Source organism: Phaethon aethereus (genome assembly GCF_964289735.1).
Source record: "Phaethon aethereus genome assembly, chromosome: 2".
In the NCBI taxonomy this organism is placed as follows: Eukaryota; Metazoa; Chordata; class Aves; order Phaethontiformes; family Phaethontidae; genus Phaethon; species Phaethon aethereus.
This window is the reverse complement of record NC_138582.1, coordinates 133,545,794-133,573,397: the sequence shown is the minus strand read 5'-3', so window position 1 is coordinate 133,573,397 and position 27,604 is coordinate 133,545,794. Positions and strand designations below refer to the sequence as shown.

At 43.8% G+C, this 27,604-nt stretch overlaps 1 protein-coding gene across 1 annotated transcript in view; it reads right to left on the bottom strand.

Annotated features, from left to right (window-relative positions):
- Positions 1-26,588, bottom strand: part of JAZF1 (JAZF zinc finger 1) — a gene marked incomplete at its 3' end in the record, with an annotated part of 194,121 nt that extends 167,533 nt beyond the window's left edge. Inside the window, exon 1 of the mRNA XM_081996659.1 lies at positions 26,459-26,588. Within this exon, the coding sequence (XP_081852785.1) occupies positions 26,459-26,573 (115 nt within the window). The 5' untranslated portion in view covers positions 26,574-26,588. The remainder of the gene's footprint in view (positions 1-26,458) is intronic.
- Between the last annotated feature and the right edge of the window lie 1,016 nt (positions 26,589-27,604).

Here is a 27,604-nt window from a genome sequence, read left to right as displayed (position 1 = left end):
GTTACTAGGATTCGCTACATGTAAGCATGGGGTTTTGTTCTTCCTATTCCTGTAGTATGAACAAGAACTCTTCCTGTTACGTTGAAGTGCAGATATACTCCTTTGTTCTTTCTCCACCTTCTTCCTCCAAGTTAATCCATTCTCCCTCCATAAATGCAGCTCTCAGTTGCTCCGTAGTGGGACTTACGCTACATAACTTGTATGCTCTTCTTCCCAGAGCCAGAGGCCTTTTTTTTTTTTTTAAAGACGAATAAAATGACTAGTGAGAAAAAGCTGTTTTAATCAGTATTTTCCAGTAAGGAATGCAACAGGTGCTAAAAGCAGAAGGAAACCCACATCTGCTCCACTGTGACGGTAGGCCCCGCAAGATCAGATTTTATAATACATATTTTGCACATGCACAGATTACTCAGAATCTGAGGAATGCAGCCCATACCACTGGGAGACCATAAAAATATAAGGAATCCATGGTCTTTCCTGCAGCATGGATCTGGAATGCCTGTACTGTTTGCACAGTGTTACAATAATAGTAGTCCCAAAACTACCGTCAATATGATTAAAGCCAGTAGCACTCCTATCCCTGGCCAGAAAGCCGCGAGGTTTACATGTCACGCCGAGATTTGAATCCTTTTATAGTTCTGCGCACGAGGTAGAAGCCCATCTGCCCACTTCACTTGACTACGGAAGCGGAAAGATAAGAATTACCACTGCTTTCAGAAGGGATTAAAAAAGGATAATATCGGGCCATCCCTTTTCCTGGGTTTGCAGAAGTTTGGATGCCCAGGGATGCTCGTGAGCTACTGACGTGTGAATAACGGTTGCTATCTTTGCCTACAGAGTCACCATACCACCAGCCTCTGACTGACTGCCTTGTAAAAAGCTCTGGGGTACACAAAGTGAGAAGGACAGTACATCTACAGCAAAATTGCATTCTGTCTGTTTTGGCAGGGTGGGGAGGCAAGAGAGTCTCTATTTGGCCTTGTAAGGAGCTACATTCCTTCAACTGCCTTGTAACAAGTTTCAGGGGATAGCCACATTTATATGCACCACACAGATAATGCACTTGAAATGCTGTGGGACTGATATGAATAGGAACTATTCTTCCCTTTAATTAGCATTTTTGCCAGATGAACACTGCTGCAAAGTGCCAAGCTGTGGAGTCCTCCTGCAAGTTCCAAGAGATACAGAACCGACGGTCAGAGCATAGCCAAAATCGGAACATTTTCTTTTGCAGCTACAATTCGTTTTGTCCACTTGAATAAAAATAATGCAATTATCAAAATGATCCCCCAGATGAGGACAAAAACAGTGTACTACACAAACCCTGAGAAGTCATATGTAAAACTCAGCTGAATTCTTGGGCAGCTGCGTGATGTTCTTTGAATGGTGACTAACATTATAAACATCAACCACAAAAAAAGGAAATGCATTAGTATATTTCCAAGAAGACAGACTATCACAAAAACATCCAGAATTTACTTTTTTTTTTTTTTTTAAACAAGTCAACAGCTGATCTTACCCATGATCATACACACAAGAAGTAGTAATGGATGACTACAAGACCATTTACAAGCCTATTTCTCCAAAACTTCACCTTAAGTTCTGACAAGTAGGAAAACTATGCATCTAGAAATGTAGTAAATACATTAGTTATATTGTTCAAGTTTTGGTGTTCTTGTATTACCAGATGAATTGCCAATTAAATAGAAAGACGGTATGGATTAAGGAAAAAAAAACCAACAAAAAAAACCCCAACATTGGCTTGTTTCCTAGCAACAGCTCAGCTAAAATTACTTAACATTTCTACTCAATCAAATGTAAATTTGACTATGTTATCCCTTAAATGTTGATTATAACAGCCCTTTTCAAATGCAAATTCAATGTGTAAAGTGAATGTAAACGTTGACAAAGCTGATACGAAAATCTCCTGATTAACATCATTTGCATGTACACAGCAACATTATTACAAACCTTCTAAAGACAGAAGGAAATGGAAATTGGATAGAGAATCACCTTTTCCATCATCTCCTTCCTTCCCGCTTTGTTAAGAGCAAAACAGACAAATATAAAGCCTTTTGGACTGCATGTAAAACACCAATAGTTTAAAAGTGCAGTGCTTGAGCTGTATCTGAATACCCTACCTTGTGTTCTTATCAAATACAATGGAGTCAAAAATTCTGTTTCACTTCTCAGTCACAGAACTTGCCACTATAGGAAATACATGTAGCACAGGGGAGATTGTAAAGCTTATAATAACACGTAGAGCCACTGACAGCTTGCAAGTTTTCTTGCCTCTTTTAGCTGCAATTGTTGCATGTAAAAAACAACAGGAGGTAGGGTGGAAAATGAATATACGTTACTCCCAAAGTCTGAAAGTTTGTTCTTTGCACAGTTAATCAGCTATGGGATTCAAACACCTTAGTCAGGTATGCATTCATTATTTTTGCATAAAACATATAGAAGATGCTTCAAAGGGGATGTTAGAACATTTACTTCTTTTTGCAGCGTTCCACAATAAGGGCATTAAAATACATTTTTTTACAATATTCACATCACATTAGGCTGATTTACCACTACGTAGCCAGAAGTCAACAGGGAGCTGAGAACAGATGCACCGTACCTTCACCACAGAGCAAGTACTCAGAATTAACCTCTTCAGCTCAGAGTATTTTCTAGTAGTAAGCACCACCCTTCCTTCTTAATCCCCTCAAGAAAGACACTAGGCTCAAACACCAGATTTACATCTACAAGCATTATGCAGACTTGTGTTTGGCAATAGGGTGAGATTTTCTTTTTCATACTGATGCAGGCAGGTACCTTGATAGCTCACTGTGACATGCATGTGCTAGTCCAGCACATTTACACAATCAGGATTTGCATGGCATCAGCTACAACAGTGCAAAATGGATAATTTAGAATATGTCACCCATCTTCTGAAGTTTTATGGTGCTACATTTATAAAGAAAAGCAGAAGCACTTTCTTCTGCCAGTGCATGTTTTTTTTTAGTACAGTTATTACAAGCCTGTTGAGGTTTATCTTTTCTAACCCAAGTTAGAGTTGCTACTTCAAGTATTTTAGACAGGCCATAATCCCCTCCCCTCTACAAACCTAGGCTGCAAACTTTAGCCATGTCAGATCCTAAAACTGAAGTAGAAGACTTTCTAAGAAACAGATGAGCACAACAGATGAGTATTGAGAAGGCACGATCAGTAAAAATGTTGACATCCATATTAAGCACAAATCATCCTCTTCTCAAAAAGACAATCCCACCTCAAAATCGTGGGTCTGGGACAGATCTGAAAGTGAGTTTTGGGCTTGACCAAGCGCTTGGAAGGGAGGGAGACCCAGGATGACACACAGAGCAATACTTCACCCTCCCATGCCAACTCCTGCCTGCTCCCCCACGGCTTACAAACTTCTTATATGTGCCAGACAAGGATTAGCCAGAGTCCAGTTTCAAAGATATAGCTCATGTATGTGATCAGGATGCGTCTCCAGACAAGCTGGTTGTCTTCAGCAAAGCCTGAAGCAGCAGGACCTTTAGACCTTACTACACTGATCCTTCACCCTTATGCTGCAAATTTGCAGCTCCATCCAAATCTAGCTTCTGGTAGGAGAAACGAGGAGATGATGTAAACTTTTGTGAAAACTCGAGATACTCTATTTTATTTGGAAAATTTCCAGAAACCCTTTTAGTATAGTACATACACATGAAAATTAATACTGTTCTCTCCTTATTATATTTTTTCAAGTGAATTCTACAGTCTGAAAGCAAAGGTCACTCACACTGGGTTCCAACAATCCACTGCACTGAAAAAGTAACTTTATTTGACCGTATGGTACTATAATTAAACACAGCAAAATACTCTTTGATCTTATGACTCTGAATAGATGGCTAACGAGCAGATTTTTCTAACTATGTTTTTAGCTGAAACCCTAAAAAAAAAAAAATTTAAAAAAATCTCAAAGACCTACATCATTGACTGCATTACTTACCGTTAAATATACCATCAGTGCATGTGATAAGACAGCTGTGTGCTGAAAGATCATTAGTGTGTGATTTAGTGGCTAACTGGACTCTCACCTCAAGACTATTGATAACAATGGGTCTGGAGCTCATACCCATAACAATGACTGGAAGAGAGAAAGCAGTAGTTGTTGAATCAGCAGGACATTTGCAATTGGGAACTTAAATAATTGACTCTTATGCAGCATACAAAGTTCCTGGAGAAAAGGCACCTTTACAAATAACATGAGAAACATTTGCTACAGAACAAAACTACATAAACAAAACAAAAGCAAGGCATGCACAGAAAGTTATCCTACACCATATGGACTATCGCTGCCAAGAAAGTTCCAGAGATGAAGATTTTAAATAAACTGAAACTTAAAAATCAGCAGAAATTAGTTGAATGCAGACATGGAACCCAACAACCAACCACTACTTCTGTACAGAGACCTTAATAGAATGAAATAGTCTCACAGAAATAGCCTCAAAGGAATTGCTGAACCTTAGGTGAGGTGCTGCTGGGACTAGTAAAAATTAAAAGTACAATTATTCAAACTGCATGATGCACTAGGGTCCCCACTTTAGAGAGAATAAAAATTCCTTAAATTAATCAGTGTCCCAACTTTTACAGAAAGAAAGTTTTTATTCAGAATAAAACACACCTGAAGTCTATAGCTATACATGTGACTGCCTCTCACATATGCTTAGTGCCAGTATTCAATTCACTATACTTATAACAACAACAGATGTCAAAGTTAATACGAGAAAGCTTTTATTACAACTCATCACACTCTTAAAGACCAGAGCAGGTCAAATTAAATGTTCCTTCTTGAGTTTCATATGCAATGGAGAAGAGGCAAAATGTGGTAAGCTGGACACTGAAATAGGAAAGAGAAAAACTATAAAAAGAAAGATGAGAAGACCTAGCCCAGATTTAGACAGGAAATTTGAATAAGATTTGTAAACATCACAGAAAATTAGTTTTTAACTCTTTGTATCCTTAATGGGAGGCCATATCAGAATGTGTTTTAAAATAGAAGCCAAAACACTTACAAACAGGATTATGAGGCACAATTGCCTGTGCGCTTTGATGATCCAGACGACCTCATTTAGACCTGTGCAGAATAAGGCACAATCTGAGACACAAAAGGATTAAGGACAGACCAATGCAAGAGGGGTAAGGGTGGGAAGCAGCAAACTCAGAGGAAGGAGAAAAACAGACTGGAGGAAAAATGAAACAAATAACTGCAAAATATTAATGCAAGTTCCTAACTCTCCCAGTCAATTATAGAAGAAATCAGTTCCCTTCCAAGTACCTACAGCTAACAGAATCAAACCAAAACCCTGTTCTCATCTGGGAGGTAAATACAGCCAAGGTAGCATAACTCTCACTCTAGCCCTCTAATACTGGAGGCAACATTTACCTTTAGCACGACCAAGAGTCAATAGAAAATCCTCTTTTGGCCTTTGGATATTAGCATCCGTGTGAAAGAAGTGACATGGGCTGAGGAGGGGCAGAGCTGGAGTTTACATAAAAACTTAGTTAATAACCACACAAAGTTTTAAACTACCCTTGCAAGCCCTTTGATCTTTTATCTTGCAGACAAACCTCTCCAGATTTAAAAGAAAAGGGGGGGGGGGACACGACACCAAACCAAAACCCACACACCTGTGAGTGTATGTGCTGCTTGAGGACAGCATGGTGAGCTAGAAACATTGCTGTGCCTCATCATGGAGAAGACCTCAGACAGCCACTATTCACACTCTTGACAGAAGGCGGTAGGGTGTGGGTGTGGGCTGAGGGGGAAGGCAGAAGAGAAAATAAATATGAGCTGTCTTCACAGCAGTGTCAGACTCCACAAGGTGGCCTTAGGCCAGACCACAATATGGCTTTGATTCATAGAAAGAGAAACTACGGTACGTCCATAGCCTGTGATTTCTGCCATAGCTTCTTTCATGGGCAGCAGATAAACTGTCCGATTTAAGAGTAAGCAGCTTCAGTAGGCATCTTTAAATTAACTGATTATCACAGACACATTCCTTTCCAGCCACTGTGTCACCGGCACTCCAGTAGTACTACACACAGCTACACAATCAACTTCGGAGAAAAACAACCACATCCCAGACTGTCCCTTGTCTAAGAAAGGCAAATGTGGCATAAGCACACTAAGAGAGTGTAAGGATGTGGCAAGTGACACTTATTAAGGTACAAGCTGCTCATCAGCACCCACTTTGATCCTTGGTGTCTTCACAACACTACTTCCTGGGTGAAAAAAGCATAATTCGGGAATCTTTTAATCTGTTTTAAAAGAAGTAGCTGATCTGTTCTTACTAACAAATGTAATATTCTACCCCAGCATCAAAGACTGCGTTTAGCTGATTCTTGAAGTTTATAAAGAACAGAGAGGATACCCGAGGTGTGAAAAATAAAATAAAAACAAAATAGAAGAGAGGAAGGTTTGCTAACCGCAGGAAAGAGCATTCCTTCTACAGTCTCAGTCCAACCACTGCTTACATTTTATTCATCAATTCTTTCTTCTTCCAGTTTCTTTTTCTCTGCTAAGACAACCTGGCAGCATCACATCTTTATTAATCAATACAAAGTCAAATATAATCCCAGATGATTGAAAAAGAGGTAAAGTACTCCTCCAACAGCTAAAACTCTAATAAGAGAGTCAGAAACAGCATCCTGTTATCCATCTAGGGTCTCCATCTCTCCCTCACTTTCCTAGGGCTATTTTTGACACAGTCTTCTGGTCCAAGCACACACAACAGAAACACGATCCCATCACTTCACTGAAGGAAAAACGAGGCAGAGAGGTGGTTTCCCTTTGCTGACCTCTATCTCACAGCCATTTTTGCACTCCTCTGAGAACCCAGCACCCGCCTTGAAACTGTGCATCACTGCCTTCCATACACCCCTGCCTACTCTGCCAGTCTCAGGAGCTTTACACACAACACACCATACTCTGCTGGTCTTCACTGCACTCATGAGCTGTAACTTCTCTCATAGTCACCATCTCCTTCACAATATGACTTTCTTTTTTAATGTTTTTTTTTTCAAGCCAGGTTCAAGTACTACTAATACACATCATACAGAAGCTTCTGGTTACCAATATCAAAAAGCCAATGAATTATGGCCAAATTCATGGAACTACAAGTAAAAACGTGTAAGAGAGTCATTAAGTCCTACTGTAGTCAGATGATGCATAGTAAAGTTGTTCAACATTTGCCACATCCAAAACTCTAACCAGATAAACTTTAGAATAGGAAAATCCAAAAAGAAAGAAAAAAAATAAACAAAGAAATATAGAAATAGAAAATTCAAAAGACATCAATAAATAAATACAGCAACTAATAAAAATAGTAAGTCCTTGGAGCACTTAATAAACCTTGGATTCAGAAATGGTCTCATAGACACTGCTCTAAAATTAAAGCTGAGAGACGCAACACAAAGCCTAGAAGTTAAAATCCTTGGCTGCTGGGATAAATATTTATGGTTCACCTCACCTGCTCACATTTTTTTTTTTTAAGATTTTCTCCTTCACAATTGACAGAAGATAGTTAGCAAAGCCTGAGCAGCATGATTGGTGTAATCCTGAGCAGCATGATTGGTGTAATAGAGGAAAACAGCAGCAAGAGTATAGTTATTGTAAATATCTGTTAAAAAAGGGATGGTGGAGGGGTGGTGGAATCAGAAATAGAAAGTATTTATCTACCGTCCCTACAGTAAACCCCATTTTGAATTCTGTGATCTCACCTCCTTGAAAAGGAAATTGGACTTCAGTTTCCTACACACAAAAAAAAAAAGTATCTATTTACATGTAACATATTTACATGTGGACAAAGGAAGCGTAAACATCCTTCATGCATGTGTATGTTAGTTTTATATATTTATGTATAGGCTTATTTATGAGCTTACATCTCCCGATATGCTTATTTTTTCACCAGAGAAATCATCCATATGCAATCCAAAGGTGTCAGGGATCATCCAAAAGTGTTGTCTGTGAGAGGTGCAAGTTACCTCTTTACATCCTAGATGCACAAATCCTTCCTGCCCACACACCTCCCTGGCATCTCACAACAATTCCTGTAAGGAAGAGAAGACCCAGCCCTTACACCAGCCCAGGACTGGTTCCACCTCCCTGGGTTGGCTCCCCTCCTCCGCGGTTTGCTGAGACATGTAATTCTTGCAGTCACTTCTAAATGGAAAAGACATCAACTGAACTATAAATAGAATCATAGAATCATTTAAGTTGGAAAAGATCCTTAATAGTGTCCAACCATTAACCTGACACTGCCAAGTCTACCACTAAACCATGTCCCTAAGTGCCACCTCTACACATCTTTACAATACCTCCAGGAATGGGGATTCAACCACTTCCCTGGGCAGCCTGTTCCAATGCTTGACAACCCTTTTGGTGAAGAAATTTTTCCCAATATCCAATCTAAATCTCCCCTGGCGCAACTTGAAGCTGTTTCCTCTTGTCCTATTGCTTGTTACTTGGGAGAAGAGATTTGACACCCACCTTGCTACAACCTCCTTTCAGGTAGTTGTAGAAAGTGATAAGGTCTCCCCTGAGTCTCTTTTTCTCCAGGCTAAACAACTCCAGTTCCCTCAGCCACTTCTCATAGGACTTGTGCTCCAGACCCCTCACTAGCTTCATTGCCCTTCTCTGGACACGCTCCAGCACCTCAATGTCCTTCTCGTAGTGAGGGGCCTAAAACCAAACACAGGATTTTGTGCAACAATTCTGCCACTGTTATCCACCAACACTTTCCTGCTTACGTGCAAGGTATGTTTACATTACTACTGAGGAGCTCAAACATCTTCTTTCATAATAAAGTATTCCGCTCCTCCTCCCACATAAATCACGGTGAACACTCACAACTCAGACCAAGATCTGGAACGTTTTCACATGTACAGTGACATGGCCAGATGCAGGAAAGCTAAGAATTAGGATTTTTACCAGTTTTAAGATCAGTGGAAAGATTTCACAAAAAAGGGGAAGGTGGCAGAGCTTTGAAAAAAGCAACCGAACAAATAAACTTCCACACCCCCAAATGCAACACCCAACACCACCACACAGAGTTGGCATTTTCTTCTTTTCTCTTTTACAATATTACTGCTGAAGCAAAAGTTCGAGATCTATTACACCAAATGAAGTAGCCATGAAGGAGATCAGATGGCAAAACAAGTAACACAAATTTTATAGAACCCCAGACCTATTACCACCGTGTAGACAAAAGTAGTTTGGATCTTACTCCAATCTGCTTTGCAGAGGGCTTTCTATCTCCCTCTCCAGACAGAATCTGCACCAGTGATGCTGGTTCACAGTTACATAAAGACAAAAACATGCAAATTCCACTTCTACGCTTAACAAACAGATTCGTTTCCTATGTGGTCCATATATACACAGAAAAGTGTTGGCTGTCTCTACAGGCAATGCTTTATCTGTTCACCTATAGCGAGTTAAAGCAGTGGGAAATGGCAAAGAAAAAATACAGGATTCTAAATCCTCGATCCAGAACGACTAACTTTAAAGCTGGGTGCAGAAAAGAATCTATGGAAGTTGGAAACACCACAGAAATTCCTATCTAGTGGTAAAGCATTGGTGATTTTCAGAAGTTGTCTTTGGCACATTCAGTTCTTTGGGAACAATGGATATATGCTGAAAAGGAAGACATAATCCCAACACCTTGTATTCACAGCTAGCTATGGAGTGCAGCGCTGATAACCCACGCCCAGGAAACAAGGAGCACTGTTTTCATTTTCCTATATACAGTTCAAAAGAGTACCACTAAGCTGACACCACAGCAAGTGTACATCAGCAGGAAAAGACTGTATTTCTCTGAAAATCTTTACTCCTCATCAGAAGAACTCTGTGTAAGCTGCTCCCTCAAAACTGGAACTGATAAAAATCAGCCAACCACATATACGCGCTCACTCAGCATGAGACCCGCAGATCACAAACCTGTAGGAACTTGGTTCCTTATCAGGAAATGTCCACAATCGATCCTCAAATTCAAGCCCCAAACAAACATTAAAATACCACAAACCACTATGCCATTTATCTAATTCCTTAAACTGTGACCATCACCGCGGTTATCTGAGCACTTGAACAAAACTGATGGATATGCACTTAGCAACGCATCTCGGTATTGCTACGTTTTTGTGGCAGGCAAACATACAGGCTCTTCTCTGTTCTCCTCCAACCAAGATATCTGCTAAAGTCTGCATCTCCCCAAGCCAGCCAATGTGTTATTCAAGCCATTCTCATAAGGTCACGTCATCATTACTGGATGTCTTTCATATTACAACACATCCTAAGCAATAGAAACAAAATTATGGTTAAACAAGTTCCTACTATATTAACAAGTCCATCAAATCACTAGCAACTCAATGTACTCAAATCTGTGCTACAGCACAGAAACAGCTCTGTGCTCTCCACTGCGCCAACTCCAGAAAGAGTAACCAGGACGGGAGGATGGAGGAGCCTCTACACAGATCCACCTCTTGGTATCATGTCTTCTCTTTCCCCAGGCTGTCAGGTAGGAAGAGCTGCCAAGCTCAGATTAGTCAGTATAAGTACTATGGGTTTTCCACATAACAACAGATCAGCTTTGTGTAACTAATCCATATACAACAGTTTTTAAAAGTACCAAAAGGAGACACTGCAAAAGACCATCAGTTTTCAGAGGGTGAAGAGCTTCCTAAATATCAACCCCCTAGATAAGTATCTTATGCTGATTATGCAAAAACATGTTGGTTTGACATGTTGTCATCCCCCAAATCACTAGTTCTCCCCTCTCAAAGTAAAGAAAACTCAGAGTGTATCTACGGATATGTGACAGTCAAAGTGTGCTTTTCTCTAGGATATACAGCCCAGCAAACACCTATGGAACCAGAGGCACCAACCAGTGCACATGTCTCAGTGTCAGCCAGCACATAACCTTCTGGAGATACCAAACAGGCAAGCTCCCGTTTTGTCAAACTCACATGGATATATGCTCAACTAGAAGTGGCAGTATGTTGTTCTGACCAGGTAAACTCATACTGCTTAGGACATGATTACTCAACCAGCTGTTTTGTTTGCAGGAATTCTCCACATCGTACTGCACAGCCATGATACCACAGCATCAACTAGTAGAGAGCAAGGAGACAGGAGGACTGTGAGACTTTACGTTCATCTACCTAACAATCAACAACATACGATACTCCACTGCACAGCAAGGATATGAACAGAGAAAGTAGATCTCCTTTGCCACATTGTAAGAGACTTTGGGGCTCAAAATATGCAACACAGAGCAGTTCAACTTGGTGCATTGTTTTCAACTGGGGAACAGCCAATTTGCTGTCTCGGATGCTTGTGAGACAGAAGTTGTCTTGGAAAGGAATCCAAATCAGATTTGTATCTACCCAAATAAAAAAGTGAAACCTTCTGGTAATGGTCTTCATGCATCTGTTCTGCTTTTAGTAAAAAGTAAAAAAAACCCACGAACCAAACCCACAAACCAAAAAACCCTGGCTTTCTTGAATGCTTGTCATTAGCTCTGCCTATGGGATTCTAAAAACTGCTATCCCGTAAGATACGCGATTGCTTAACTCCAGAGGTTCAAAGGTGGGAAGCTGCAATGGGCTCACAGTGGGTAAATCAGTGTACAAGTTGGGAGAGGAGGTCCACAAAAAACAGAGTCAGAATGAGCTGCAAACTGCCTGCCAGAGAAGCTATTATTAAGTCTGTTCTACTAAGCCACCTACCCATGACAACAAGGTAGAAAGCAACCAAAGGGTACCCAGGAGGGAAGGCCTTTATGATCTTGGAAAGATATATATATCTGCTATGGAACCACTGAGAGGAGAAAGGGGAAGGGAAAAGAAAAAGGCAAAAAAGCAAAAAAGCAGTTCTGCTAAAACAGCAACAAAACAATGTTTGTTTAGGAGGGATGGGCCACCAGCCCAATGTTTAACAAATCCAAGGAATCCAAACAGGATGGCTTTAAAACTGACCTTAAGAGAAAGTCTACTGTATTCTTGGAAGAACAGGAAGAGGATATGTCATATCTGAGAAGGAGATTGCTTATTTCTTCAGCAGGAGTGCTTCAGCATACACAGTCAGTAGCTGAGTAGCTGAGAACCAGTGCTTTGAACGCTGCCCTCTGGATTGGGTTCTCAGCATCCTGAAGAGCGAAGCCAAGCAAAAAATGTCAAGTCTCGGGTTTGTAAAGTTCTGCTTCAAAGTGAAAATAGAGAGGAGTAATCTACGTCCAAATCATTAATGCTGCTCTTAAGGAGTGTGATCTACATAAAATGAATTAAAAAAATAGCAGAGGAGAGAAATCCAAAAATACTAAGAGGAATTCAGACTGATTGAAAAAACAGCTACAATAACCTATAGAAATGATCCGATATGAGAAGGTGTTCAGTAATATGGACAAGAGAAGTTTTCAAGATAAATTACATATGGACGTTGAGGGCAGTGTACTGAGGATACTTTTGGCATCTATTAAGAGCTCTGAATCTCACTCAAATACATGTCTCAAGCAGACTGCATGAACCACCCCAAGCATCCAACCCGAAAGGGAGTGAGGAGAAAATGGGTGACCTGCATACATGCTCCTCAATTAGGGATGTCTCTGACTAGCAAGAAAATAACATTGTCTCTATTCAGGCAGGTAACTATGCCCAGCTTCTGAGATTCAAAAACCTCAACCAAGACCTCCTGTTAAAGAGCTCATTAAAAAAAGCAGACTCCTTTGTCTTTCACAAACTCCTTTCCTCCCTTGTTTTAACTTCAGACTTCTTAATCTTTACCCCTTTGCTATACTCTGCTTCTTTGTTTTTTCTAGAAGGGAGTGAAAACTAGGAAAAAGATATTAGACATTAATAAAGAATGGAGCCAATATGTGCAGATCAAAGTCTCCTCGACCCTGAAACCTGGTGTTTCAGCATTAGTTATTCAGTTTGAAAAACAAACATCACACGTGCAGTGAAGATGAGAAAGGCATCTTCTGTGTTTACAGGGTTGAAGTAATAACACAGGAGCCTAAACAATACAAGTACAGTATATCACACTATAATGCATAAGTGTCCCGTTCCTAAGCCACACCTGCCCTACAGAGCATCAAAACTAAATAAGTTGGAACAATCTGCATTCACAAGAAAAGAAGGCTTTGAGATTTCACAGCATGAAGTCGGTCAGGACAGAGGAACAGCAGCACCAGCCATGATAGAAAGGCTCCAATAAACCACTCATCATGGAGCAACAGGGGAAGAAAACAAAATGAATAATCAGAAGGGTCAGCAGTAGGTGTGCACAGACACCAGCTGGAGGGGTTTTTTTTTAAAGCAATTACATAACAGTAGACAATTTCTGATTTGTGTAAAAACCTTAAATCAGGTACCCACCAACTTCTACCACAGAATGCATGCAGAATGCCTTTCTAAGTGGATAGTCATTATGCAAAGGGCAGATCAGTTTGGGGCACCCAGAACCAAAGTCTGTGGTCTGTGTGTATGTGTAGCAGAACGCTCTGCTGAACATAACTGTTTATCAAAAGTTAAACACTGCCCGAGCAGAGTTTCCTCCACAGACTGTAACAGGTAGGTGTGGAATTTATAATCCCTTTCCTTCTACCACCCATCAGGGATTGGCAGATAAGAAGAAAGGTGGCAGCGGATCAGGGGAGTTGAACTTTCCTGGCTTAGGAAGCAGAGCTAGGAGAGAACAGAAGAAAGACAGATGTAAAGATCCATCTTTGTTCCACAGATCAACACAGACAAAAAAAATTTTCTTTAATTCCTCCCCCGAGTATGTATGTTGTTTTTTGAGTCATGAAAGGATGACTGCGCTGTTTTTGGCTGGGATAAAGTTAATTTTCTTCCTGAGAGCTAGGATGGGGCTATGTATTGTATTTGTGCTGAAAACAGTGTTGATAATACAGGGATGTTTTCCTTATTGCTGAGCAGTGCATGCATGCAGTCAAGGCCTTTTCTGCTTCCACACCAGCAAGGAGGCTGGGGGTGCACAAGAAGTTGGGAGGGGACACAGCTGGGACAGCTGACCCCAGCTGACCCAAGGGATATTCCATACCATATGACGTCATGCTCAGCATATAAAGATGGGAAAGAAGGGGCGAGGGGGACGTTTGGAGTGATGGCATTTGTCTTCCCAAGTAACCATTACGTGTGATGGAGCCCTGCTTTCCTGGACATGGCTGAACACCTGCCTGCCCATGGGAAGTGGGGAATGAATTCCTTGTTTCGCTTTCCCTATTAAACCGTCTTTATCTCAGCCCAGGAGTCTTCTCACTTTTACCCTCCTAATTCTCTCCCCCATCCCACCCGGGGGTGGAGTGAGTGAGTGGCTGCGTGGTGCTTGGTTGCCGGCTGGGGTTAAACCATGACAGTGACTAATCCCATGCAACTGTCTTCCCAAAATACAGGTACTGGAAAGTTTTTTTTTCTTCTTACTGCTGTTTACTGTCTTATGTCAATTTGCCAAAAGTAAACTAAATATGTGGGCTCTTCCTAACCACCTCTCTTCAGTTCTCACTTTTTATGCTAACTACCTGCATCTCTGCAAGCTTCTGAAAGAACATTTACTTGGTCTTCAATTACAATTAATATTTTAAAATTACACATGCAGAAAGATCAGCATGAATTATTGTTGCTAATTATTGATATAACAAGTCTAACGGAATACAATGACTATGTAATATATTTCAAATTGTCACACCATATAAGTTAACAATACTTTATAGAAAACTGCATACTCAATTTAATGCCATGGTTCTAGCTGCACACCACCACTAAACGTTATAAACAGACACTAACACCCCTTTAATATTTATGCACACCTGCTACTACAGAACAAGCAATTGCAAAATTATGTGTTTGGGCTCAATGCTGAATTCATGAGGTACCATGTATCTTTAGCAGCCACTTACACCGTTGCAGGCAAAACTCTACTCCTTTCCAATATTAAGGAGTTGGGGAGGGGTGGGAAGCAAGCGGATTTGGTTTCCACATGCAAATGCTATGGCTTCCACATAGGCAAGGTTGGGGAAGAGGCATTCTTTTGTTTCCAGAATAGTTAGTGGTAGTGAGCAATCCTGTGGCTGGCACACTGTGCTGTTTGCAAGAACAGAAGGGGCGACTAGCTGTTGAGAGATCAGTGGAATAATGCAGAATTAGGGTGATACTGCTACAGGAACTGCACTTTTTATTTAAAAAAAGAAAGGCTAAAGTCAGGTCAACATTGAGAAAAAAAATACAGCTATCAATTAACCCAGTATATCTTCAGAACATTCATTAAGCTTCTAAATTAATGATAATTTTTATAATTGTTTCAGTATTTGAAATGCATTTAAGGCCTCACGTACAGTTCAGGTACAGCAAGAGCAGAGATAGAATTTCTTACCCATCTCTTTCATGGTGATTTCTACCTCAGAGATAGGAAAACTGCTACAGAACTAAAATTCATCAGATACAGGCTGTTCAAAGGCATTTTAAAAAAAAATTAAAACCCAACCATTTAATATTAAAATACAAGAACACAACCAAAAAAATCCATAGAAGGTAACAGTAACAAATACCTTTTTCCCAGCCCGGGCATCCAATTATTTTTGCAAATCTGAACAAGCTCTTGATATTTACCCTGGCTGTGGAAGCAGGTTGAGCGAGCCACTAAAACTTCATGGCATATAACTATGTTCCAGATCACAGTGTTCAACACAGACTTTATCTCCCCACTGAATCTGATCTAAAGGGAGGCCTGGTAATTGCCCCAAGGTAACTGTCAGCAAAGACGGGGTATTTGCTCTGTTTTGAAGACAGGCTCTTCACAATCTCAGAAAAAAAACTTGCCAGAGAGAAAGGGGTTATTCTGGATAGCCGAAACATTAGGTACAGGTAGCGAACTCTCTGGATAGCTGCCTTAGGACAGAGACCAAAATCTGGAACCACTGTTAAGCACAGCTGCTGAAGATAAAGGATGAGGTTTGATATAGCTACAGTGTTGGCATTTTCCATCTACAGAAGCACTTACATAGTTCAGGAGCGGTCACTTTAAGAGATTTTCTGAGATGTAAGGAAAATGCAGTTATTACCAATGCTAGGATGTGTGGAAAGACTCCTACTGCACAGCTAGGAAGTCTTGCTGAAGTATAGCAAGTGCTTACACTGAGCCTGGGGAAAGGAAGACTCTCTAGCGTAGTCCTCTGAAATGGAAGTGCATACAAAAAAACCCATGTAACATTGTTTTCCCACCCTCCACAACCAACACCGCTACCTTCCCCTGTGTCTTCCCAGGAGCATAGAGGACTTATAACTACACTAGAGGATCCCAGATCATCCTAGTCCCTCCCTGCAAGGCTGTGCAACCATGGGATTTTATTTTATATACCTTATCGCTTTCCTTCTCCCTCCAAATATCACTGTAGTTCTATGCAATTTTTTGTGAATTTGGTACTGTCAATGAAGCTGTCAACTGCCTGGTCCACCCTGCCACATCCATGGTACTCTGGATTTGGATGAATAACACCCAGCTTGAGAGCGCAAAGCAGCACACTCCTGAGCCCTTTCTGTGCTGTCATTGCTGTGGAGATTTTTCACCCCCCTTCCACAAATCCATCTTTTTCTCATTAGCATACTCATTAAGTGAATCAGGAAGCTCTTGCAATATGGCCCAAACAAATTTATGGGGAAAAGCAGTTATTTGGGCTTTTCCCTAGAATTCCACTTATCTTTCCCCTCCCCCTGGTCTATGGAAAAAAAAATGTTGAGATAATGAAGACCTGATGCCTCAGTAGGAAGGCTGTGCAAGCATCCCAAGAGCTTAACAGGATAAACAGGAAGAAAAACTCCCTGGCCCCAAACTGAAACAGAGTATATGCGTGGTTCACTTCTTTTTTGCACCAAAACTAGGACCTTAACAACTCTCGTATCACTCAGTTGACCCAGTACAACCACCACCGATGCCTGCGAGATAGCAGTCACTCCTCTACTCAACAGCAAGTTAGAGAAGTTGCAACACTTCTCCAACACATTGCTAGAAAAAGATGTAAACTTCCAGGGTTTCCCTACAAGTTTGTCACCAAATTTACTTGTATCAAGGTCCATCCATGGATCTGAAGACAAAGGAAGCAAGGGTAGACCTCAGTAATTTGGTATGTAGCTTTCACCTGCAAGTAGACAAGCATCTGAAGTCTACACCAAGCCTTCCAATGAATTTCCAGGTCACTCCCGGTCTTAGTTTCAGCTGGGCTAGAGTCAGTTGTCTTCCTGACAGCTGGTATAGTGCTGTGGTCTGGGTTTGGGATGAAAATAATGTTGATAACATACTGATGTTTTTAGTTTTTGCTAAGCAGTCAAGGACTGTTCAGCTTCTCACACCACCCTACCAGCAAGGAGGCTGGGGGTGCACAAGAAGTTGGGAGGGGACACAGCTGGGACAGCTGACCCAAGGGATATTCCATACCATATAACATCATGCTCAGCATATAAAGCTGGGGGAAGAAGGAGGAAGGGGGCGGGGGGGGACGGGGGGGGGGGCAGGGAAGTTTGGAGTTATGGTGTTTGTCTTCCCAAGTAACCATTACATGTGATGGAGCCCTGCTTTCCTGGAGATGGCTGAGCACCTGCCTGCCCATGGGAAGTGGTGAGTGAATTCCTTATTTTGCTTTACTTGTGTGCGTGGCTTTTGCTTTCCCTATTAAACCGTCTTTATCTCAAACCATGAGCTTTCTCACTTTTACTCTTCCTAGTCTCTCCTCCATCCCACCAGGAGGGAGTGAGCAAGCGGCTGCATGGTACTTAGTTGCCAGATGGGGTTAAAACATGACACCCCGGTAACCTGAAGACAGACAGTCTGACAAAGATACACGGAAGGCTTACTTCAAAATAAATTACTGAAATAATGACACAGTGTTGTTTTCTTCACTGAATGCCACTGTCAGCTACCACATAGGGTGCTGAGTTCACATTCATGTACACCTGCCAATCTCAGATAGTCGTGAAATTGGATCTCTTGTGTCTTAAATGCACTACCTTCCAGTTTCTGGCTTACAGCTCCACTTGCTTCTATTGAGATAATTCCCAGAAAGCAAGATGGCGACTACATTACACACTGCTGAAGAAATAAGTGATACTTTACATCTATTTCTCCTTTCCACAGCATACTCAGATATTCAGCAATTCTATTTTTATTCAATGAATATTTACTATCTGTCAAAACATGTTGGGGAAAAAAAACATATTGCCAGAAAGAACAGAAACATTTGCAGCTTACTCAAGTTTAACAAAGTAGTTGCGGGGGGAGGGAGAGGGACGGGGGGAAAGAAAAAGTTGGAGAAAAATCTCAGAAGTGTCCAAATATTTCCTAAATTAAAAAAACATTTTGTTGGAGCAGTTTCAGCAATGCCAACATTTCAAAATGAAAGTACTGAGCTTTTCACAAAAAACTGTCTAAAAAATAAGATGGCCTCTATCAGCACACAGTGGAATCTTTCTCAAATCAGAAGAAATGTTTCAAAATTCATCCACAATTAAATTCTAATCTTTTTGGCCATAGAGAACTGACCAGCTTGCCTTCAAAATCCCACTCAGTTTTTTCCATTAAACTAATAAATTTCTTCTATTTCTACTCCACCCTTTGTAACACAAGAAGTAATGTTACAAAGATGTAATTAACATCTGTATCTAAATCTATTGATTCTTTAATGAATTACAGTATCTTAAATTAAACTGCACAGTAGCATCCTGGACACTCAGAGACACAAACAGCATCGTGGTGTCATCAGCATCTTTGGTAAAGAAATTCATTCCCCTTGTTTATCACAGCACAAAGTTAAGAAGGAGCATCCTAAGAATTCAGGGTGAAAAATGCAAAAACTAATAGCAAAGAAAAATCATTAAACCATAAACCGGAGTACTACTTCTATTCTACAGCTCAGAATATTGCTCCAGCTTCTTGTAACTAAAGATAGGTTTAATAAACCATATGTACTCCCTGAAAGTATTTGCAAAAGTCTCAGAATAGAATTAGACACTGAGTAACAGGAATTGGTTGTTTAATTGTGAAATTATTTATAGAGACAGTCCCTTAAAACAAATTATTTCTTTTTGTTAAATACAGCTAATTTATCGTATCAATTCTCTATGCTGCCATTTCAAATTAACATTAAAATCTTTGTCTCTACCTCTTTCAAAGTGTATATAGCTGCTACTTAGAGGTTTATCATCCAAATTTTTAATTACTGGTGCTTACTAGACAAATAAAATTAATTCTCAGTGAACCACAGCTTATTCAAGAAAAAGAACTACAACTAAAGAAAAAGAAGCACATTCAAGAACAGTATGAAAAGTACACTAGAAGCAGCTGGCCTCCTAATGCTACTTTTGCATTAAAGTATTCTGCAGCTTGACACAAAATATTTCTGATTACTTGTTTGTATTTGCATTATATTATATAGGAGGAAGGAATGGTAAGACTGTCTCCAGATTGAATGCATATGTTTCTTCATCTTTTAGCTTCACCTCTTCCTCAGGTTATTTTTTATTGTATACATCCTGGTCTCTTCACACTCCTCAAGAAATGATGAAGTGAAAAAAAGATAATTCGACTGGCAGCCACCTGATTATTTTACAGTTCTTGTAAGGACTGCAGGTTAGCTATGAAAACATCCTCTCATGTTCTGAGGACTAGACATAAGCACTATAAATTCCCCCCCAAAGTATGCCCTACACAACTGAAGTATAACACAACTGCTACCAATTACCTGATGTTCCTTCAGTTCTTCGTTTGCTGACTCGTTCTTGTTTAGGTCTGCCAGTGCACAGGAGGAGCAATCCCCGCCGACAGGAGGGACGTAGCCCTGCAACAGGCCTCACCCAAAGCCACTCAAGATGGCAGAGGAAAAAGGAAAGATCCCTACTGGCTTTATGTGAGGCCTTCAATCTTAAAAAGGAAAAATCAGTTTGCAGCATGTTCACAGATGTTTGTTTTCAGCCTTTCTTCCTAGGAAATACACCATTCAAACTTTACGCCATTAAAACACTTTATGCTTTAGCCTCAATGTACTTAGTAACCTCAGAACAAGAACGGATTTCATGTCACAGAAGTATCAAAAAATTACATTTTAGTTGAAGTTTAAGGGCAATTCCATTTACCCCATATGATTAATATAACCTAGAATTTGTTACAAATGTTGCGTTCACATTTTATTGCTATTTAAATTCAAACCCAAAGAACAAAACACAGCCTCACGCTAGCTTCTGTGAAGAAAACCAGCTCTATCCTAGCTGAAACCAGGATAAAACCAGAACTGGAACTGCAAAATAATCCAAATCCCTGCTCTGCTCAAGATTATGAGTATGGGAAAAAAGTGCTGATCAGAACTGTTTGTCAAATAAGACCCTATTTGATAGAAAAGCCTTCCTGAAGTAGAAGAGCTTTCCTCACCACACTGACTTGTAAAGTGAATGAGCAACATCCTTGGAACATGCATCCTTCCACATCACTGTGAAATACCTTTTCCATAAATAACAAAATTTACAGCTGTAGAAGTACTGGGTAGAGGATGAACTTAAAATCAACATAGCCGCAATTAGGATTTTCTAGTTGCTTTCCATGAGCAATAATTAGTACTCCTGCTGAGCTAAATACACGTAATTGTTCATTTATTTTGCAAAGTCATAGGTTTATGCGCATTACGTAGCATGGCAACTGAGCATAGGTCTGTCCTCTGATTTCCAGACACTGAACAGAGCATACTGTATACTAGTTGCCACACTACTCTCTGTGTAAAAAGCCTTGGGTTAAGATCAACCACCTGTTCAAAACAGCCCATCTCAACTCCAAACATTAATTTACACATTGAGCAAAATGCTAAAAAAAAAAAAAAAAAGCTACATGACAGTAACCACTTAGATGATGTTCACACTCTTCTGGCTCAGCTTTAAGTAAATGAACCCTTTTATAGAGACTTAAGTTTGCTAGGCCTTCCATAAATGCAAGTGTGTAGCCCCTCATCCTCATCACTAGCATCACTAAAGGGTTGCATCGTTTTATGCTTGTTTTACATTACATACTGTGAGCTCCAGTATAGAAGCTGTCATCTATGTCATATCGAACTTTACCCAATATGCTGGTGGAAGTTTGGGCCATACAAGAGAAGGGAGTGAAGCAAATGTTTCAGCAACACCAAATGCCATTTTTGCATGTGCTCACAGCCAGTTTATAATCCAACATCTTTTACTACCAAAGTGAGGACACAGCCCAACCTTGATTAGCATTTCTGAGAAAATATTGAAAGTGACAGCTTTAAGCAAGCTGTGTGCATTCAGCCAATGTATTATTAAAGGACTCTACCTCCTTGCTGTGGAATCTGGCCCCTTGACTGCCTAATATTAAACAAGAATTGAAATCACCGAAGGTAGCAGATGCCAAAGTTATCACCAGACACGGCATTTCAGAAGCCTCTTTCCCCCTTCATATGATCCAAACTTTCCAGATGGGTAGTATTTTAGAGAAAAGATTTCGGTCTTCTGCAACTATTCTTCTATTGAATAAGTTTTGTTCTTCCTGCTAATCTTACCACTTAGGAAAGCAGCTGCCTGTGCTCCCACAGCACGTACTGTTCTGTTGCAGGTCCCATCCTAGCATTTGAGAATCGGTCAACTTTGGTGAGAAGCAGCATAGCTCCCAGTTCCAACACCAATACTACACAAATATCTCACTGGAAGCTATCCAACACTGGGACTTCTTACAAAGTTATGATGAAGTGTTCAGTGACAGTAGATCATTTTAGTTTTTGTGATTACTGTGTAAGCAGATGGCCTGTTTATTTTTTCCCTTCAAATTCTTCTAGCAGTTTCAGTGCAACACAACTAACATACTCTACTCCCATTAAGGTTAAGTGTGTCTTGAAATTTATCTTTTGTACCTCTTCCTAGCCACCCTTCCACCTCTTTTGGGCCCACCATGGTATGTTCAGACACTCATTTCATTCACATCCATTTCCTCAATGCTTGACGAGTCTCAGGAGAAGCAGAACTGCTCAAGTAAGCCACACAGCTACATGGGTGCATACGTCATGTCAGTACTCATCGTGAACCAAGTGAACACAAAGTGGCTCATACAAGCAACAACCTCACCTGCACACGGGATTAAAAATACTCTTCAACTATAAATACAAAGCAAAAATTAAAAAACAATAAACTGATGTCGTCAAAATCTGATTAATAGATTCAGTTTAAATATTGGCTCAGAGTACACTTTGTATTAGCAACTAGCTTTAAGGAGCTGCTTGATACCCCACTCTAAAGGGTGCAGTTCTACTATGGCACTGAGTAGGATTGAGGAAGAATCAAACCACAGGGGTGAACACCCCAAAAAAACACAGAAACCAAAGCGTGTGACCCTCTGGACTTCTATAACCAGCTGAAAATGCCCCAGAAGATTACTTATACCAAGACAAGACCTAAATGGAATTTCAGAAACACTCTGTGGAACCAGAAGTGCTGTTCCTAACATCACAGCCGAAGACACTACCAGGGGTTGTTGTTTTTTTGTTTTGTTTGTTTATCTGCTCCTCTCTTGGCAGTGCCCTGGGGAATTGACTGGATTAAGTCCATTCCATTCTACAGTGTAAATCTGGCAAATAGCAGTAAATTAGGCCTTTTGCTCCCATACTAGAGACATCAGAAAAGTCAACCAAAGTACCTGCAAGGGATCAGAGCAGCCAAAGCCAAGAGGCAGGGAGATGGCCTGCCCTAGCAAGGCAGACTAAAAGCCCCCCTTTTCAGCACACTTGCAGAGAAGGTTGACAGCACGTCAGTTCGTTTGGACAACGTGCTGGTAGAAAAAGCTCACAGACAAGCATTTACTAATCAGCAGTTTTAAATCAATGCCCGTTTTCAGCTGCGAGACACAGAAAACGTGAATACGCTGTTTCATAGTATTGCTACAGACTTAAGTTCCTTCTGCAGAATGTGGTCTTATTGCAGAGGACACCAGCAGGGCCTTCTGAAGGCACTGAAGCTGTGCTCCTGAGCTAGCCAATTCCTCACAAGTCTTCAATCCATAAATGCAAAATCCAGAAAGCAGCTGATATGCTGATGGGCACCTAGCACTGTTCAGAGTTGAATATTTCATCCAATGGGCACAACTCGCCCAGGTTATCTACACCAATAAATTACCAGTTACTTGAAAAAGTATCAGGTGGCCACTCAGACGTAGGAGAAAAAAAAACCAAACCACTGTACATTGAATTATTTCACAACCATATGATTTTCACGAGTGTTATGTTAAAAGCAAGGGAAGCAACTACAGAAGCCATCAGAAACCAAATATATTTTGTCCTCAAAATGCCACAACAGTGTTTCTTTATACTAAGCTGAGCTTTATTTGACCAAAAAAAATCCCTTCGTAAGTATTTGTTCCCACTTTTTCAGAGACAAGATACAGCTCTGAAAAGCTACTACATTCTTACCAGCACTCCAGTGATTATTAAATCACCCTGTGAAATGTGGCAGAGCAGCAGCCAGACCACCAAGAGCCCTTGCCATACACCCCTCCCCACACAGATCTGTTTGCAGCATCAAGTTTGTTATCCGTGCTGTAACACTGTCCACCCAGCAATCGCCCACTTCAGTTTAAACTTCAGTTTAAAAATGGAAAATAACTCAATCAAGTTTTCTTTACTCCTGCAGCACACACTGAATGTCCAAATCAATGCATATTTTATATGGCATGTATATTGTTCTATATGACAAAAACTACAGCCAATTTTTAACATGACAACTTTCAGTGCACATTTCCAGACCTGTATGACAGCAAACATTGAACACACTTTGCATCAGACTTACTGAGAAAGTCATTCCAACACAAGCTCCTATTCAGACATTTACTGCTTTCTTTCCCAGCTGCCTTCAGAAAGGTTAATCACTTTTTGGCTGAGCGCTTATCTGGTGAGTTTTCATAGATTCTCATGCTTCAGGCTGTGCTGGGAGCCCCCCCCATCCCCCCAACAAACCATACAGCTGAGCCTCCACGTGAGCTCTGGGATCCATACTCGGTGTCACTGGTACAACTCCCTACTGATTTTTCCAGGGTTTGATAAAGGTAAGTAACAGAACATACCTGCATCTTGTATTCACAAGCAGGTCAAGTTTAACCTGCCATCACGCTGCGGTGAAACATTAAAGATGAAGCACGAGAAACCTTACATCATTCTCCACCAGTTTGTACTCGATCAGCTGCACGTGCGACACTGTATGTGCGAAGTTTCAGTTGTGTGCCCTGCAAGTCTTGATATATGACACACTCAATTAAGGGTATGTGTGTGCTAAATCTGTAATACTTTAACTTTGAGATCAGCTATAGAATTAAATATGCTATTATTAAGAAATTACAGTATTTCAGCATAAAGCTCTCCTCTCTGTGGAAAAGTCCCAGAACTGCTGATCAGGGATTAAAGAGCAACACATAGACCACGTGAGCTGGACTGTATCTTTCTGACACGCTGTGGCACCCAAGGGCTGATAATCCACTTAAGGGACAGACAAGAACACAAGATGACTTGTGAACTTTCATTTTGGGAAACTGTTTCCCCTAAGCTTTTCTGGTGTAACATGATGCACAGTGTAGGAAAAGCTAAGAATCTGAGATTAAAAAAAAAAACAACCCCCAAAACATCACAACAGTATGCTTGCACCACGTCCAGTCATAAAATACACAGTTTTGCGGTATGTGGTTTTGTTACCTCATACCAGGCATAGTGATAATTGTGAGAACCACACCTTTCATCTCGCTGACCTGTAACATTACATTAACGTAAGGTTACAGTCGCAATTTAAACTTCAGTGATTTATTTCCAGGTATTCAGGCCTGCCTATGAAAACTTAATAAACTGAAATGCATGGTAGGTTCATCATTTTGTAGCAGCAAGTTGCTTCCTCTCACTTCTAGTGAAACACGGGAGCCTCCGGCCCATGGGTACTTAAAACTTCTGTGCTTTCCCCAGACCTTAAAACTTGGTCTGCTTCAAAGAATTAGCTCAGGTTTTTTAAAGTTTAAGCACTGCATTTTATTAGCAAAAAGATAAAGTCGAGAGGTTTCAGCGGGGAAGTAGCCTATAAACCAACGCAGCACACCTGCCGAGGCTGAGGAGCGGCGGGGCCGTGCCCGACTCGAGGACGGCGCCGGGACGAGATGCTTCGCCAGGCGCCGGGGCGGGCAGCGCGGTGCCGCAGGCAGACCCTCCGCGCCGGCCCGCCTCAGGCCCGGCCAGGCGCGGGCAGGCCGGTCCCGCCGGAGGGGGGAGAGGGAAAGTTGGCGCCCGCCCCCTCCTCCCCTGGGCGCCGCCCGCGCTGCCGAAGGGCGGCCCCGGCGGCCCCTGCGCACGCTCCCGCCCGCCGCCCATGAGGCGCCCTCGCCGGGAAAGCACTGACGAGTCATCGCCCCGCCGCCCGCAGGCCCGGCGGCGTCCCCGCCCCCGCGCCCCTGGCGGGACGGACGGCCGAGGGGAGCGTGGAGGGGGGGGCGGCGGCCGAGCAGGCAGCGGCCGTTTGGCGGCGCGGGGAAAGCCCACAGGTGATGATCCAGCGCGGCACAGCGCGCCCGCCCTCCGCGGCCTGGCCTGGGTTCCGCGGCTAACGGCAGCGGGTCCCAGCGGCGCGGCCGCCTTCGCCTCCCGCCCAGGCGGCCCCGGGGGCGGCCCCGGGGGCTGCACCGGCGGCGCGGGCCGCCGGCCCCGCGGCCGCTTGGCCTCCTGCCCGCCCGCCGCCGGGCTCTCCCTCCACGCCCACCGCGCCGGCGGCCTCGGCCCCCCTCACGCCGGTCCCTCAGCCGAGAGGCGCCTCCCGCGCTGCGGCGGCCAGAGCGCGACCCGTCCTCCCCACCACACCTAGCAACAGCGCTGACAGGACGCAGTGGCGGCGGCGGGAGGAGGAGGAGGAGGAGGAAGCGGAATGGCTGCCGCGGCGGCGGCTCCCTCCCTCCCCGGAGCCCTGACAGCCAGAGCCGGGGCGGAAGCAGCAGGCGGCGTGCTGTGCCCGTCCTCCTCCCTCCTCCACCGCCTCCTCCGGGCTTCTGCGCTCCCTCCTGCCAATGCAAACTAACTCCCCCCTCGCCAGGGCCGGCGGGCTGCACGCCTCCCCCGCACCCACCCATGCCGCCGCCGCCGCGCCGCACGCCGCCTCCCCAAGGAGCCCTCCACGTCGCCCGCAAGACCCCTCCTGCCACTCCTTGCCCGCCGACCTCCCTCCCCCGGCGGCCACCGCCGCGCCCCGGCTCCCGCTGCACCTTATGCCCCCACCCCCGCGCCGCCGCCGCGCACGCGGCCCCCACGCCCCCTGCACCCGCCGCCGCCGGGCGCCCCCGCTGCCCGCCCTGCCCTGCCCTGCCCCGGCCGCGGCCCCTGCCCCGGCCCCGCGGGGCACTCACCGATGTGGTTGTCCTCGATGTGCTCGATGAGCTCTGCCAGGGTTGGGAAGTGGAGCCCGCAGCCCCCGAACCTGCAGGCGTTGGAGAAGAAGGACGCGGCGGCGATGCCTGTCATGGTGTTACATCGAGATCCCCCTGCGGTGCCTGCTCTGCCAGGGCCGGCGGCGGCAGGGCGGGGAGAGGCGGGGGCAGGGGGGAACGGGACGGAGAGAGAGAGAGAGATGGGGAGCGAGAGAGAGAGCGGGTGGGGGTGGGGAGGAGGAGGTGGCGGCCGCGGCGGCGGCGGCGGCAGCAGCAGCAGCGTCGGGAGCGGCGGAGGGGAGGGCCGGGCTGGGTGGGGGGAGATGAGGCAGCCGCAGCTGGGAGGAGGGACCAGCGCGGCTCTGTAACAGCTGTGCTGCCCCGGCGGCGGCCGCCGGCAGCAGGAGGAGCAGGGCACCCGGGCTGCTCCGCCGCCGGGGGACACCCGCTCCTCCTCGCCGCGGGGGCGGCGGAAGCTGCCGTCCAGCACCGAGCGGGGGTGGGGAGGGGAGGAGGGCGCGCCCCGCCGCCAACTTTCCCCCCTCAGCCTCTCGGAGGCGGTGGCAGGGCTGGGGGCCGCTGTAGCGGCCGGTGGGGCGAGGGGAGCCGCTCCTGGGGTAGGTGCTGGGGCCGGGAAGGTGGCGCCCCCCCTGGGGGGCTCTGGTGGCCGGTGGGAGTTGGCACCTAAGGCAGTTGTTGGCTCCTAACGCAGCCGTCACCTCTACCGCATCGCGTGAGAGGGGAGAAAGCAACCAGCCCTCGCCGTGGTGGCTAAACCGAGGGGTGGTCGGTTGTTCCCCGAGGGAGGCTGAGGCCGCCAGACGCAGCCCTCACCTGCCCGGCGACGAGCCCGAGGCCCGGGGCACCTGCGCGCCCTGCGGCCGGGCAGGCCTCGGGGGCAGCGGGGCCCCTGCGCCGCCAGGTGGGCTCCGGTTCCCCCCACCCCCCCGGCAGTCGGTTACAGCCCGCGGGCCGGATCCCTCCCGCCTTCGCCCGGCGGCTGCCCCCATGCCGGCGTAGCAAGGGCAGGGGTGTGGGGCGGCGGCCCTGGAGAGAAAGTTAGCAGAAGTGGCACACACCTCGCTCTCAAACCCTATTTTGACTTTTTGTCTCCAGAAAGCTATT